Here is a 16,731-nt window from a genome sequence, read left to right on the forward strand (position 1 = left end):
CTGTGTTTGAGAACTGCGTGAATGAATGTGCTTAAATGCAGTATACAGCAGGCATAATTTGAATGTGGTGGGTTTAATATAAACTTTGTGCCCATTTCATTTTACCTTTAAATAAAAGGAGCCCAGATGTCCTTCCCTGGTGTGCTTGCTTTTATGTTGTCACACTAAAATAAACATTCTTGAAATTACCTGCAAAACTTTTCTTCTTGAAGCTGCATAAGTGCTTTTTGTGAATCTGAGCAGTTACAGATACAAAACTTAGAAGTTCAGAGTTAGGCTCTGCATATCTTCACTACATGGCAAATAGTTTCTCAGCATTCTGGGCTTTTAGTTCACCTGAGACCTACCTGGATCATTTATAGAGTAACCAAAAATGTCTAGTGTAGAATGTATTGGTGTCATGCCATTCTATATTAGCAATTGTCTGTGAGGATGAGCAGCTTCATCTCATTCTTTTGCTCAGCAGCCTGGTAAAGCTATACCTTCCTCTTGGCAGCTAAGAGCTGTAAAATGTCTTGGCAGCTAACACCCATCATTTTCTGCCTGTGTTCTTTCTATGATACCTTTGATGTCGTGGGAACACTTATACAGAAACATCCTGAGAAATCCAGGAATATGAAGAAGGGTTTAGAGCTTAGTAAGGACTGAAATCTGGAATTCATATACACAACCACTTTACAGAGAGCTTCAAGCACAATAGGCACTGAAGATGAAAGGCACGAATATGTATTCATTCACCTTTCTTCTGCAGCTTGAGAATTTTGATAAATAGAACTTTCAATTCACATAAACATTGCAGCCAAATGCATACTATTATATGTGATTAGGGAAGAGTTAAAACTTGACTGGTGTTGACTGGGCTAACACCTGGTGCCTCTGTCCTGTTCCAGCATGGCTGAGAACACAGACACTCTGAAAGGTCTTGTGTGCCTTGCGTGACCAGCACCTTCCTCCAGTATCTGCCTTTAAACAGGGCAAGGCACATGTCATCTTTGGAACTTCAGTGTAATATTCTTGTTAGGTGTCCTGACATCATCTTCCCTAAAGATACAAATGTGCATGTCATTGTCTCAGAAGTAAATTCAAAGCTACTCCAAAGCAACTGGAAACACTTTAATAAGACTTTGCTCATCTTCCCTATACTTAGGTAATATAATTTTCGATGCATGTTGAATTTTACTGAGATTTGGTTCTGTACTGAAACTGAAGAAGGCAGGTAATAAAAATACCTATGCAAAAAATGCTTTAAAAATGCATTAACAAAAAGGAAAAAAGTATTCTAAGGTTCTCTGTAGTTTGAAATAGATCAGTTCTTCTCATTAAGTCTTCATTTCACTTTCAAATCTAGGTTTCCTTGAAGGAATACAGAACTAGGAAGGACTCCCATTGAGTCAAGAAGTTGACTATTGTACAAAATTATACAATCCCTTTTAAGAATTTATCTTGCTCTATCTTAAAACTCTCAAACTCTTGAATATCTGTACTCTTCTTTACCCACTGTTGTATTATTCCATTATTTTACATTATTTTAAATTTCATTCTTGGTTTTTACCTAAGTCTGCCTGTAGCCTGTCTTACATGCTTTTGTTGTTGTTGCAGCAGTATCCTTTGGTTTGAATAGTTTCTAATCTGATGTTCACATTTTTGATCTGTTCCTCTTGTTTTAGCCCAGGCTACTGAACCAAGGCTTTTCAGTCTCCCTTGCTGAAGTGGATTTCCATTCTCATTATTACCCTCAATAGTCTTCCTCTGCAACTTGTCCAGTTTGGGTTTATCGTTCCTGACTATGGATGGTTGTAACTGTACAGAGAAATCCAGACTGACATCCCATGCTTGCCTTGTGCAGTGCTCCTCTGTCACTGCTGGAAAGAAATTTTCTGATAGGTTTTAGTATCGTGTTTGTTTTTTTCCATAGCTGCATGATGCCAAAGGCACATATGTTTAGAGTGATAATATGTGATACTCCCTGCTCTATATCACCTTCAGTCCTTGAATCACCTTAGAATTTTATTGGATTCAAATGTATGACTTCACATTTTGCATTTCTGAATTTAATCTCATTTCAGTCAGTTTAGTCAAACATTTCTTCCTATTGACCATAATATGTGGGGTTGGAATTATGGACTGTGTCTGATTTTCTTCAGTATGGGAATCCTTAACCTGCTGGCATCAAAGTAGATTCCTTTCATGAAGAAACCTTTTATACTGAACAATTCAAAACTTCTGTGGAGTTCTGTCATACATTGTTGCTTTAGGATTAAATCTGATGCTTGCTCTCGAAGTATATTTAATTCTTCTCTTCAGTCCTTTCTTTTAAGAGGACAGTCTTTTTTTCATGGGACTTATTATTGCTACTTAACTTTCCAAGAAGCAGTCATAAAAAGACAACAGAGACTATCTGGGCTTAAATAGTAGTCAGAGAATACTGTATAACTGCACAAGTCTGTTCACAGCCCCCAGTTCTTTGTCTTTAAATAGCACTTTTAAGCAGAGAGTGATAATTCATATAACAGCCTTCAAGCTCCTTGGAAAAATCTCATCTCAAACATCTCAATCCATAAACACAAATACCTAAGACCAGGCTTTTTTTTTGTGAAGATTCAGGCTTGTTGATACTAAAATGTGCTCTTGGGTCCCTGATTAAAGACAAAGAACTAGTGTGTACAGAAAAATGTTTGCAAAAACGTGTATATTTCTTACTTGCATTGCTCTATAGAAAATTAAATTATTAAAAAAATTATATTAGCAATTAAATGTGTTTTTTCATTACATGGAAATAGTTGGGTTGAGAGAATAACTTACGTGTTCACAAAAGGCGAAATAGAAACATTAACTTGTCAACAGGGAAGAACATAATTTGTACAAAAATATCTAAATATTTAGAAATGCAAAGATTAAATGTAGATAAATAATTTCTTTCATTCCTGAATTAGAAAAATAAAAGTCTCTGGTGGGGAGGAGTAGGGCAGAAATTACATCTGAAATTATCCACTAAATGTTCCTGCATCTGTAAAAGCCAAAAGCACTTCTTTGCACATCTGTAGTTGTATCTAATCTTTGCATCTTCTCTTCCTTTTTAGATATTTGCTTGAAAGATACAATGTCTTTGGCTGACAGCCTGTATAATCTACAATTGATTCAAGAATTTTGTCAGGAATACCTCAACCAGTGTTGCCATTTCAGTCTTGAGGACATGCTCTATGCAGCTTCTTCAATAAAGGTAAAAATATAACAAATAAAAACGCAAGCAACATCCACAGAACTAATTTGCTAATGATATGTATAGTCTTTTTTTGCTCTGCTGCTGTATGGCTTCTCTTGTGACATAGCCTGCAAGACACAAATTTCAGCAGAATGAAAAGCCACCTTATTTTGGCCATTAAGTTTCCCTAGTAATTTCAAAGTATTTTTTTAAAAAGCACTTGTGAAAGGATTTGTAAAAACTTTGATTTTGTGCAAAATTATTTTCCACTTTACCTTCTTTCTCATTAATTAATTGCTAAAGTCTTTAATCTGCAATATTTCCGTTGAAATGTAATAGTGATCTGCATTAGTTTAAACGTATCAAGGCTGTAACAAAGGGAGAAATACTGAGGACTTGTTTATGGAATTATTACTCACTGTTCTTATTCATTTCTGTGGACACAATAATTTCATGGGTTTTGAACTGAAAGTTCTTTCACTTTTGTAAAAGTGTAAATTCTGAGTTGATTTCTTTGGAAAATCCAATGGCTTGATGCCCCAAATACAAACAGTAACACAGTTCCAACAAATACAGTTGTTTGAATAAGCAAATAAGTGTTTTCAGTCAATCTAAGATTTTGCTCTTTTAGAAAGAGGAAAATAAAGCATTATTCTGTAATTCTTTAAGCCTGTACAGAAAGAAAAGGAAAAACTGAATTATTTGCCTAATTGTAATTTTAATTTTTCATTATTTTGTTTCACCAAGACTTTCTTGTAAAACACGCTTCATTTGCTTAAGAATCTTTTTAGCTTGCCTTTAGGGAATGAAATATTATTTTTCTGAAGTCAGCACATCCACTGCAGATGGGATGTAATTGGTTTCTAAATATCTGGGTCATTTCACTGCTTTTATGATTTTCTAGCAATCTTACAAGCAGAGTCATAGAGGCCAGAGCTTGAACACAGCTTTGTTGTCTCCTGTAGGGTTGAACTCAATCCTTTTCAAATAAGTAATGAGCTACCAGGGTGAGTAAGGGCAGTAGGACCTAAGTCTGGACTACTTAGCTGTTGCTGGTTTGTTTGGTGTATGCAGAGTTGCACAGTGACTGCTTTCAGTCAGCTTTTGGTGCTGTTAAATTTCACATGCAGTGATGTACCTCCATGCTGGTGAAGCCTGCTGCATTGCAGTCTGCCTTGGCTGCACCTCGGATCCTACAGCCACACTCAGTGGTCTCGAGTACGACTCCTTCACTGCATTCTGATGGCTTCTCCCTGCTTACATGGAATAAACACAATTGATTATTCGTGTTTTGATTCATGACACTGTCATATCATTTTTATAGTAATGCCTTGAATTATTTCTCAAGCCAGTATGCACTAAGAAACTTCAATTTAAAAAACACAAACTATAGTACATATTTTGTTGCTATCCCAATGCATCAGACTTTACGCTTTTAAAGTGCCTCAGACTCAGTGATTTTGCTGTTTCTGAACACTATTTTTAGCTAGGATTTAGAGTTCTTTCAAAGAGTTAAGAGTATTTCTAGATCTGAGAAAGCCCTTTTGTGATCATATTTTTACAAGTTGCTGTGGCATGGATGCTTATTTAGATGTAAATGCTACAAAGCAAGGCTGCCAAGTTTTTCTTCAAAAACTTGGCATGGAAACTTCAGCTAGTGCTGTAAACTCTGTTTTTCCAGTGTTAAGAATTAATTTGCTTTAAAAATAAATTCATTGTTAAAGGAGCTCTTTAGTTTTCTAGTGCATCTGATTAGAGTAAGTTTTAATAAATATATTTATTCTCCAAAGAATTTTATTGTAATTTAAAAAAAAACTTGTAAATGGGTATTTCAAATATTGCACATTGAATTACACTGGTTTATGGAAGCTTCTCTAATCTCAGCCTACAAAATGTACATAGTATGAAGTCTTAGGATTTATAGAGCTGTCTCTGTTAATCAGCAGAAATTCCTGTCTGTTTTCAGAGTGGCTCATACTGCACAGTAGGTGCCTCTGTGTTTTTGGCTTAAAAATCTCTTACATTTATAGTGGTGACAGAAAAAGTAAAAAAATACCAACTGCTGATATCTTACTGGAAAAGCCTCAAGAAAAAAAATCACAGCAGAGTTTTTGGAATTACAATGCCATGCCATGTGTGGTCCTAGAACTTACAGTCGGTATCCTGACTTGCTGCTAGCTGTTGAGCAGCAAGAGAGCAGAACCTCTTCTGAAGTGATCCAGCACAAAGTACACACCTTACATTCTTCCCAGGGCACCCTGCACTGTCCTGGTGCAGTATATCAAGGTGGGTTGGATAGGATATGATGCAGAAATTTAGTGCAGCACTTGACCAAAGTGACACTGCCTGCTTTTGGTTTTTCCATCAAAATGCACACAAACACAGTGACTTCTCTTCAGCATCCTGAGTCTTTGATAGAGGCTCTCAGATTTTGCAGCTGATGAAACTGTTGGCTTAGTTCCGGTTTAGCACAGAGGTGAAATAAGCTTTGTCTGGATTTCTAGACAGCTTTAATGTGTCAGAATCAAAGGAAGCAGAAAGTTTTGTTGTTCCTTACTGCCTAATTCTTCTCCTCTGAGAAAAATACATTTGTGAAGTTCTTCATGTGTGCTAGGGCAGGGCTACTGATATTAAAGAAAAAAATATTTCAATACATTCCATGGATGCTTGAGGCACCACCAAGGGACCATACTGGTTCCTGGTTGTTTTCCTTTGAGGCTGACAAACACAAGTAGAGAGTGATTACATAAAAATAATCACAATGTTTTCTGAATCCTCCCTGCATATTTAACAAGAGGAAATAATAGAAGTCTTGAATCTGTCTTTAGCTGTGAAGATTGCTTTTTTGCCCTTCTCCTGTAATCAGTTTTACCTTCAGACAGGATTTATTTTTTAAGTGTCTCATTCTTCACCTGTATCTTGGAAAGTACATAGAGCTGAAGGAACTGTTTTATTGTGATTTGACATGCACTTGTTTTGCCTTTTCAAAGAACAAGTTTGTAGAAATAGAAAACCTTGCATTAAATGCCATGACAAGAAATATGACCCACCCTGCAGAACCCTAAAGATTTATTTATTGCTTTGTCCAAGCAGTTGACTAGCACTGTGATATAACAGGAGGTATGCAGCATTTGTGCTTTGGTAGTCCAATGGAATGTAAAATTACTATAAGGATGTTATACTGTCATAAAAGGCTACTATACTGAAGAGAAAGAACTAAAATAAACCTCTCACATGTTCCATTTCACATGAGATACATGGGAAATTACTTCTAAAAGTTAAAAAAACATGTCTTTGGTTGTAATTTATTACATTCTTGATAATTTTAGGTCATTCTCTGCCTCTTTATTCTAGTAGGGCCATAGATTTCCAATCTAAGAACAAGTCATTTAGGAAGTTAAGTGTCAAAGAGGGGACTGACTGACAGCTGGAATCATTTGGTGTTTGCCATGATTTGAGAGCTTACCTGGGAACTTGGCATTGCATCAACTGACAGGCAGTTAGTTGTTGTCTTTTGTAAGTGTTCCTTTACCTGAGCCTTTACAAATGTGTGGGTTTGTGTTTTGTTTCCTTAAATAGTGATCCTAAATTTGTGCTACTCATTTAATGTACACATGTTGTACATTCTCTCTTCATTGATAGAGGATTGACAGTGAGACTCAGATCATTAGAACACTTTTTGTTAATTGAACTGCCATTATCAGTAGCATGACTCAGTTATTACTAAGAGATAACTATTCACACACAGGACTCACTTTTTCACAGAGTCATTTTTACTGGGCTGGAGCCCAGCCCCAGGGTCTCCCAGAAGCAGGGGCTCATATTGGCCCACCTGTGGCTTTGGGGACCATGTGCAGAAGGTTTCTCAAGGAGATCATTGTCCCTTGGGGAGCGTATATATGTATAATCTTTGTCTGCAGGTAACAACTGCTGCCCCTGTGGGTGCAGCCAGAGCTGTACAGCCTGTTGCTGACACAGGCACGTTCTGCTGGTCCTGTAGGGACCTGGCTGAGTCCTGATGCTCTGAGCCTGTGGCTTCCTGGGCATTCAGCAGGGCCACGGGGTTCTGCAGCCTCTCGGTTCTTGCCGGGGGGGTTGCATGTCCTTCAGCACAGATGCTGCTTCTCTGGCTGCTCTGTGCTGAGGTCTGTAGAGTCTGCTCACCCAAGCTCATGCAGAAGGCATCTTTATTACAGAATGAAAGCTTTCAGAATGTGAAATGACGCAAATCTGAGAGATGATTGCTGTGTCTTGGCTGAAAGGGCGTTCCTCTGACCTAGATGTGGGCCAGACTCCGAACTGCAGAATCACAACTAAGCACATGGAATAGGTACCTTATTTTTGCACCTGATTACTAACCAGAGTGGCAGAAAAAACATTTGCACTGTCAAATCTTTTTTTGATTCTGATCCAGAACTTTTTTTCCCACTGCTGAATTGAACAGGAGTATATGAGATCTGAAGGGTTGATTTATATTAAAAATATTTATTCCACTTGAGCAGTTTTGAATACTTGTACTTTCTGATGTAACATTGATGGTGTCTATTTGTAAACAACATAAGCAGAGGCTGTAATCAACAGCAGAGATGTGAAAAGTAGTGTTCAAATGCATTGCATAGATAAGTCCTAGAAATGCAGGGCTGCACAACGTCACATGTGTTGCACAGCTTTCCCTCCCACTGCCAGCCAGGCTGCTCACCTAAGCCTGAACTGGCAACTGGAGCCCCTTAAGGACCTGGGAGAGCAGCTGGCTGTGCTTGGTGAGGCACTTATTATGTATGGTGGGAGTCAGTTCAGCCATTTCATTCCCATCTGGCTGGGTTAAAAGGATTCAGGATGAGGAATTAAATGTAAGATTCAACCAGGGAACAGTTTTTTGAGACAGTTTTTCCCTGAGAGGGACCAAATGTTCCTGACTCATTATTTAAAGGGAAGCAGCGTGGTTAGCTTTCACTGATGTTAATCGGCCGCTCTTCCCTCTCATTCTGGTCTGAAACAAAGCATAGTGGATTTTAGAACTGAGTTGTTGTGGCATTTATCAGCCTATGGCAGGACAGAGGACAGACTGGTGGTGCTTGGATAATAGTCGGCTGTAGTCTGGCATTCTCGAGACAGTTTGTGACACTGCAGTTTTCTGCAGGCTTGAGGCATTTACACTGGCACTTGTATAACAAAAAAGCTGTGGATTTGCCCTGGCCATGACCTATCCTGGCCCGCTGAACAGAGATTTTAATGTGCATCATGGTAAAATTTTATAGTGTATTTTATGTTCATTTTGAAAAAAAGGTTCTAAGAGCCTCTGTGGCTGCTCTCACACCCAATTTTAGTGGATGCAAGCCTGACAACAAATTATATGTATCATTTGTGTATATGGTATTGTGGTTATTCTAAAATCTATAGGCATTAGGAGGGTATAATTTATTTGAAGTATTTGAAATTAAATGAGATTAAATTAAATTAAATGAGAATGTTTAGCTAATAATGATCTCTGAAGATGCAAGTCTGCCATCTGCTGTTCAGGGGGTTTGAGCCAGCCCAGACTGCTCAGAGCTTCCTTAGATTTTATTACTGTTAAAATATTATTCTGCTTAACGTCCCTTTCTGGCTAAAAAAAACTTGTGAGAAAACATTATTTCCATCATGATGGCTCATCAGATATCTAAAGTAGCCTCTGTTCTCAGCGCGCTGTGCAGCACTTTCATTTTTAGTTCAGTAAATACTGCTTTGGTGACTTTAGAAAAACACTCTTGCAGCAGCTCAGGACTGCATAGAAGATATTCTCAGAAGGAATATCTGTCCTTCATAAAATAGTCACACTACTGCGTGCCTATTTTTTGTTGAAATGCAGCATTTAAACATAAACATGAGAAATTGGATTATCTACATGCAGTATTATTTTGGATGAGGACAAAGCTATGATTAGAATATTTTATGATTTAACTTTTTACTAAAAAATGAAGTTAAAAATATAAAAGTTTAAGGAGTGGGAAGGGGAAAATATTCTGACAGCATTTGTAGTATTTTAAAATTGTAGTATTAAAAATCATATTTTGTCTGAGAAGTACATCTGATTTTTTCTTGGTCTAAGCTTCCTAATGAAACTGTGTGCTGAAATGCTATGCTTGATATTTACTTGAATGGAAAAGATTCTGCTATGCAGTTTTCCTCGTTCAGTTCTGTCAAGCTGAATAAGCAGTGATGGGGTTTTTCCTATTCTATTTATAACTTCTGTGTAATAACTGTGCAACATCTGCCTGATCCCTTCACCATATAGTACAGTGTAAGAGTAGCATTTGGGCTGAGTATCTCTTTGCTGAAGTATAGGCTTATATATGTTAGAAATCTTCAGAAAAAATAAATCTGAAGCAAAAGTGTCACACATATACTCAAAATTATATTTTCAATTATACTGATGCAGAATTGAGATTCTCGTTTATTATAAAAGTTTTCTTTAGGAAATATTTTGTTTATTTTAGGATTTCATTCTTACCCTTAATGCCTGTGATTTGTTTTTTAATTAGAATTACTTTTTTTTTCTTAATTTTTGAAAGAAACTCATTGAAAAAGTTGTTTAATTATTGTTTCCCAGTTTAATGTATAAGCATTGTTTGCATCTTCCAACTTTGTAAGACTGGTGGTGAAGGTCTGTCCACCTGCTTGAGCCAGCTCAAACCTGGATATTTGCTGATCTCATTCAGTTGATATTTCTAGATATGAAGTGGCACTGAAGATGAAGCTTTGGCCTCTGAACTCTTCAGCCTCCACAGTCAACAACCTTCTGGGCTTTTTGCACTCCTCATACGCTCTTGCAGCAGAAACAACTGCTCCTGCCTGGCTTTCCTCTATTGATTTTTGTTGTTGTTGATGCAGTTTGTCACCAGTTTTTTTTTCTTTTCATCTGTTTTCCCTTCGATTTTAATCTGGTGGCTCCCAAACTGTGCCATTCAAAGCTGTGTAATGGGAACATACAGTAGGCACATATATATCAGCAGTGCATAAACCTCTGGGGCTAAAACCTTGTTCTAACCTGCAGTCAAGAAACTCTGCTGCTGTTATTTGTTTTGCATTGAAGACTTGTAAATCTGGGTAGAACTTCATGAGTGTGACAAAAGCACTAACTTAACACAAAAGCCAAAATCAGATTCCAACTTCCTATACTAAAACAAAGGGCTACCATACTTTGTCATGTTAAAAATCTCTGAAAAAAGCATTGCCTAGCATTGCACTGGGCTTTTCACTGCTATTTTTAAATGGAAATAGCTGATCTTTGGCAGGCATTTTTTTCCACCCATCCTGCTCCTCTCTGCCCTCCCTGCAAGACATCAGGTTTGAGCATATGCTTGTTATGAAAGGTTTCAACCCAATCAGTTGCAATCTGGTCAAATTATGTATTGGTGCTACAGATCAGTTGTACTGGTCTCTATTTCTAAAAAAAATAACAGTGGAAATGGTAAAATAAGTGGAGATTGTTAACTGGCTGAAACACAGAGGGATCTCCCAAATGCCGCTTAATCTGTTTATTTGCGGGCTTGTGTTCTAACATCAGTTTCTCTCCATCTTTTTTTTTTATTATTTCATGTAGAGCAATTACATGGTGTTCATGGCAGAATTGTTCTGGTGGTTTGAAGTGGTGAAGCCATCATTTGTACAACCCCGTGTTGTTGTGCATCCCCAAGGTAATTATGTTATGGATTGGCCTTAATATGCATGTTAATATTGCCATTGTGTTCACAGATGCAGTGAATATTCTAGTTAACAGGATTTGGCAGTGTACAGCCCCCTTAAAGAAGGAGAGGAGTACTCTTTCTTCATTGTAAATCTTCATTTCATCTCATAAATCATAATTAGAATTCGTTGTCTGTTACCAAAAACCCATTTAAATTGTTGTGGTATAATCACTTGCAAATTTTCCTGACCTAAACAAGCCTTGAATCCATTTATACCCATGCAAGAATTACAAATATAATAAGAAACCTAGAACAGAATTTAGCCTGAAGAATTGTGTTGCTGAAAAGATACCAAGAAAAAGAATCATAAATCTGGGCAAAGTGAATAGAGAGCTAATTGTAAAATTGCATTTTGTAGCTGGTGCAAAGGCACCATCTTCCACTGGCAATTCTCCAATTTAAAAATCCACTTCTCAGATAGATCTTGAGATCTGTTAATGACTACTTTCAGGTAACTAACATTTCAGGTGACTGAAATGTTCACACAGCAGTGCTGTGATTGGCTTTCCATGCACTAGGAAGAGATTTTCATTGGGTGGCTTTACTTCATTTTTATGCTTTATAGCACATACAAATGTGATATAAATCTCTAGATAGCACTAACTGTTTTAGAGTGTGACAAAATATCTATTTTCTAGTCAGTCTAAGGGTTTGGGGTGGAGAACTTTTATCAGAGACATTTCTTCCAGAAGAAAAACTTCTGGTAAAACTGTTTGTTTCCTTTTAATTTTATGGCTCTTTTTTAGTTTATTTTTCTGTATTAGTTCTTCCCTTGTTTTTTCTAGTCTATTTTGTGAGTCTCCATTTCTTTAATTAGTGCTGGAATGGAAGCTTTGGAGGACTAAAGATGAAAGGAAAGTTCTAATCTAAGTAATGGAATCAATGAAAATTCTTCAAATCTTTGAAAATCATTATTTCAGATTATTTTGGACAGCTTTTCTACTATGTAATTTAACTGAATTCTAAACTATAAAAACTTAAACTTTGTTCTTCCTGGCAGCTGAACCTGCAAAAGATGCAGCTTCTGCTCACAGCTTGAATGCTAACAGAAGAAATTACGTGGATGGTCCATCTGGTTCTGACTTTGTAGCCAGGTAATGTCAGAGAATCACTAGTACTGTTTCACAATCTCCTCTTTTCTGTTCAAAATCAAACAGACTTTTTTAGTTTAGTCTTTTTGACTTTTTGCAGAGCTCAGTGATTGAGTTACAGATTCAATCTGTGGAATTTGGTGCAATATCCCGTAGCTGAACCCTCCCTTCCTGCTGTATGGCAGGCTGCTTGTTCATGTTTGTACACTTGGACAGCGTGCTGTTCTCTTACCAGTGTCCAAAACAACGCTCAGCATTCAGCACAAAATTGTCACATGGCCTTGTCCTCTTCAAGTGGAGCTGCCGGCCAGGTCTGCTCTGAAGGAGCTGCTTCTCTGGAATTCACAGCAAATTTTCCAAAAGTTATAACAAAAGTAAACTGAGAGGACAGCAAGAAAAAGCCTGAGTGATGGGTTTAGTTTGATTTGGTTATGTTTCTATAGTACCATGAAATTCAATGAGGTAAAAATTAGTACTTATGCCATGATTAATTTCCTCACCCCAACTGCCTCTCAGTGGGGAGGAGAATCAGAAAGAAAGTGTAAACCTAACAAGATAAGAACAGTTTAATAATTTGAAACAAAATAAAATATTATTTTGATAATAATAATAATTGCAAAGGAGAGATGGGAATAAACTCCAGGAGAACAAGTGCTGCACAGTACAATTGCTCCCTTCAGCAGTGATCAGCCCCTGTGGATGAACTCCCCCAGCTCACCCTGAGCACTGCAGCCATGGTTTGCAATGTCCCTGTGGCCAGCTCAGCTCAGCTCAGCTGTCCTGGCCACGCTCCCTCCCTGCTCCTCCTGCACCTCCTGGCTGGCACGAGGCACGGACAAGTCCTTGGCTTAGAGAAAGCACCACTGAGCAACAACTAAAACACCAGTGTGTTATCAGCAGTGCACTCACACTGAACCCAAAACACAGCCCTGCACCAGCTACCAGGAAGACAATTCACTCTATTCCAGACAAAACCAAGACAATGTGAAATACTATTTTTAGTATTAGTGGTACGGATTAGGAAGTGATATAGAAGCATCCTGTTTCCCTAATGTTCTGTAGCTAATCATACACTTGGTGAATTTCTCAAGGGAGACCTATTTGTTCTCCACAACTACCTGAAAGAAAGCTGCAGACAGGTGGAGGTTGGTCTCCTCTCCCAAGGAAAAAGCGATAGGAGAAGAGGAAACAGCCTCCATTTGCACTAGGAAGGGTTAAGATTGGATATTAACAAAACTTTTGTCACCAAAAACAGTTGTCAAGCACTGGAACAGTCTGCCTGGAGAGCATTGGAGCCTCCATCGCTGGAAGTATTTAAGATGTGTACACGTGGCACTTACAGGCATGGTTTAGTGGTGGCTTTGGCAGGGTTAACATCTGGTCTTCATGATTTTAAATGTCTTCTCCAACCTATCCTTTCTATGATAAGGGGCATAAATTGTACATCAAGCCTTCTTTCTAATCTTGTCCAGGTTAAGAAGGCCTTCCAGTGATCTGATCTGGACCTAGTGAATGACAGGCAGCATTACATTTATAATTTTGGGGCTTTTATTTTGGTTTATTGAATGTCTAAACTGGCACAGGGGAGAAGGATAAAATTAGCATTTTAACTGGATATTCAGCAAATGGTTGGTTTCCAACCTAGGTGATCCTGTTTAGCCTTTTCTGTTGTTTTTGGATGGGGTTTTTGGAGAGAGGGGTGAGGATTTGGTTGGGTTTGAGATTTAAGGTTCCTTAGTACGTTTTTAGTGTTTTGGAATATATGCTGACTTTAATAAAGGAGCAATATTTCTTACTACCATTAAATCCGAATCCTTTTCCTGGATGTATCCAAAGTGTGTTTCTCTTGTAGACAAGGATTTTTTTTTTCATATAAACTGAGCATATAAGCCAGGAGAACAAGAACCAGTAGTTTTGAACATACCCTTTGAATCAGGAGTTCCCAAGGCCATTTACTGTATCTCTCCTCATAAACCGGGGTATTTCATCCAATTTGATGATACATCACTGCAGGACAAAGGAGGGGCCCAAAAAGTAATTTCAGAGGGTTGGAATCCAACACACGGGCTGCAGGTTCCCTGGACCTGACTGCAGGATGTTGTGGTCCTGCCCCTCCTCCCTGTCCCAGCTGTGCATTCCTGCTCCCTTGAGTGTTTGAGTTGCCATTTCAGCACACAAAGACAGAAAAAATGAACCCAGTTGGAAAAAGTAAATGTTCTTCTGTCACCCTAGCTTGTTGAAATGACTCAGAGGATTGGCTGGAGAGCCAGAACCAGCGGAGAGGAGGGAGTGGGACTATGGCAGTGAGCAGTTAGGATGTCTGAGGTTGCCATGGAACCCAGGCTTGGTGCCAGAATCAGTCTTTTCTCCAAGGAAAATCAGGCGTGCAGATTTTCACAGGCTGTTGGGTTAAATTTGGAAAGTATGCTTTTCTTTTAAGATAACTTACAGACATTAGGATTTAAAAATTTTCAAGAGATATCAAACACCATTTAAAACAGATATGTTGGAGCGTGTAGTCTTATTGACACAAAAAAATCAGGAATTTATGGGAACCTATATTGAATACTTTAATATATAGATGTGAAATACGCCTTTGAAGATTGTAGTTTTCTTAAATTGATGTGAATATCCTTCCTGCAAATATTATTTAGAGACATTTCTGCACTATACAGTATATATAATGTAATAACACTAAACAAATATTCTGACTGAAAAATGTGAGTTTGGGAGTGTGCTCTTTAATTCAGTGGACAAAATTCAGAACATGAAAGGATTTAATCCAGCTTGTGTTTGAAGTCTGGCTTCTCTAGAAGTGTTTTACATACAAATCCATGTGTCTTTATGTATGTGTCTTTGTTCTGATCATGAAAAAGCACTTTGATTGAAACACTGAATTATGTTACTCTAATCCTGGATTAACACAGCTACTCAATTACAGACCTTCTCTGTAAACCAAATAAAATATCTGTATAAGAAGAAACAGAGGAAATCTCTATAATTACTCCTTTAGTAGTGAATATATATTTTTTATAAATAAAAGTTATGTCTGTCACAAAATCTTCTTTATTCACTTCTAGTGCATGTTGCAGTCCAGACACAAACCAGAAGTTTCAAACCAAGCAACTGAAAATAGAAATGTATGGAAAGTATGTGACATTGGCTGCAATCACTCAGTTTTGGAGCCAGTAGGAGCTGCCTCATTTTGCTCATGTTTATTTAGACTTTTTACTGAAATCAAACCTAAAAAACAGAACCTTCTAATAGAGACATTTATATGAAATAAATCAGGAGACAAGTGCAATAACAAAACTTATGCATCAACTTAAAACTTCTGTAGCTGTTTGTGTATGAAAAATACCTTTTTGACTTTTTGGTTCACCTGCATTAGTTCCAATCCAATGTTATTACAGTGTTCTCTTTTTAGTTGATAAATGAATATTTCCAGAAGAGAACTACCCCTCACTTTCTTTCCCATCACAAAAAAATAAATGTTTTTCTCTTGGCCAATGACAGGGTAACTCATTGCCCTTTTGTATTGTGGCTTTTGATGTATTAATTCTAAGTTAATGTCTCTTGCTTTATAGATTGGAAAGTCCAGCTTACACACCACCTCATCAACTGCATACACCCCAGCAGCCTTATTCATCTGTTCCAGGTAACAATTCACAAAGGGCTGGGAGAGGCAATGAGACAAGGTGTCATCCTCTGAGTAAAGTGCTATCCTGCTTGTATTTATTCAAACATCATTTATGCAGAAATAGGGGGAGACCTTTACATGAAAAATTAATGTATATAATTGACTTCTGTAATTTATAAAATGTACAAGTGGGAAGTTCATACCAAATGCATTGTGTGTGTTTTTTTAATTTGACTTCTGTTTTGATTATGTGGAAGATGTGGCTTACAACAGGTATTTGTGGTATATTTTTAGTAGGATTTGTAGAATATTTTACACAATAGTAAGTTCTTTGAGGGATGAGGGGCAAAAAATATATTCAGGATGAAATTGGCTTTGTTGCTCTAGTTGTATTTTCAATATATAAACACTTTTTTTGCCATTGCAGTGTTCTGAGTAGTGAAGCAAAGCTACAGAAGGTGATGTTAAAATCATCAGTAGTTACATTGGGTCCTATTTTTGTTTCACTTAGGAGTCATCAGAAGGTCCACATCAATGTCTTATGTAGATGGGCAAGTAGGGACATGGCCCAAAGAAAAAAGGTAAGTAGTCTTACAAGCTGGTTACAAAATACTGGGGTTTGGTTATGGGTAACCAATAACCAATGCTCCATTGCAGTTTGGAGTTTCAGAGTCCTATAACAAGAATTCGTGTAAACTACTTGAAAAGGTAGAAAAAGAAAGAAAAAACTGTATCACAGATTAAAAACTGGTTAATAGGAAACAATCTTCAGTAATAAATAATTTAATCTTTACACTGGAAGAGGTGTACTTCAGATATTTGAACTGTTGGTGTTAAATATGTTCATATTTACTCATCATAGTGAACTAACCATGGGAACAGTAACGTGGCTAATGATCTCAGTAGCATTTGAGCTTGTATTATTTTGGGTATAGAACAATCAGGCTAAATGTTTTAGTTCTCAGTTAGACCAGTCATAAACTCTTAATCTGTAGGGTATAAACCAAAGTTAAAATGGTAAGAGATATGGTGGTGTGTAAACTTATCTTTTCATATCTTCCTTCTGATCTA

General features: G+C 37.4%; 1 protein-coding gene across 4 annotated transcripts in view; it reads left to right on the forward strand.

Moving 5' to 3' along the window:
- Positions 1-16,731, forward strand: part of CAMSAP2 (calmodulin regulated spectrin associated protein family member 2) — an 80,605-nt gene that overhangs the window by 51,517 nt on the left and 12,357 nt on the right. For 2 of the 4 annotated variants that reach the window (XM_062497371.1, XM_062497372.1), the window contains 6 exons: positions 3,081-3,220; positions 10,785-10,878; positions 11,930-12,023; positions 14,411-14,423; positions 15,657-15,678; positions 16,172-16,241. In XM_062497371.1, the coding sequence (XP_062353355.1) occupies positions 3,081-3,220; positions 10,785-10,878; positions 11,930-12,023; positions 14,411-14,423; positions 15,657-15,678; positions 16,172-16,241 (433 nt within the window). Of the gene's footprint in view, positions 1-3,080; positions 3,221-10,784; positions 10,879-11,929; positions 12,026-14,410; positions 14,424-15,607; positions 15,679-16,171; positions 16,242-16,731 lie in introns of all 4 variants that reach the window. The other 2 variants (XM_062497370.1, XM_062497368.1) reach the window with 2 other exon arrangements.

This window comes from Cinclus cinclus, chromosome 8 (genome assembly GCF_963662255.1).
Source record: "Cinclus cinclus chromosome 8, bCinCin1.1, whole genome shotgun sequence".
Lineage (NCBI taxonomy): Eukaryota > Metazoa > Chordata > Aves > Passeriformes > Cinclidae > Cinclus > Cinclus cinclus.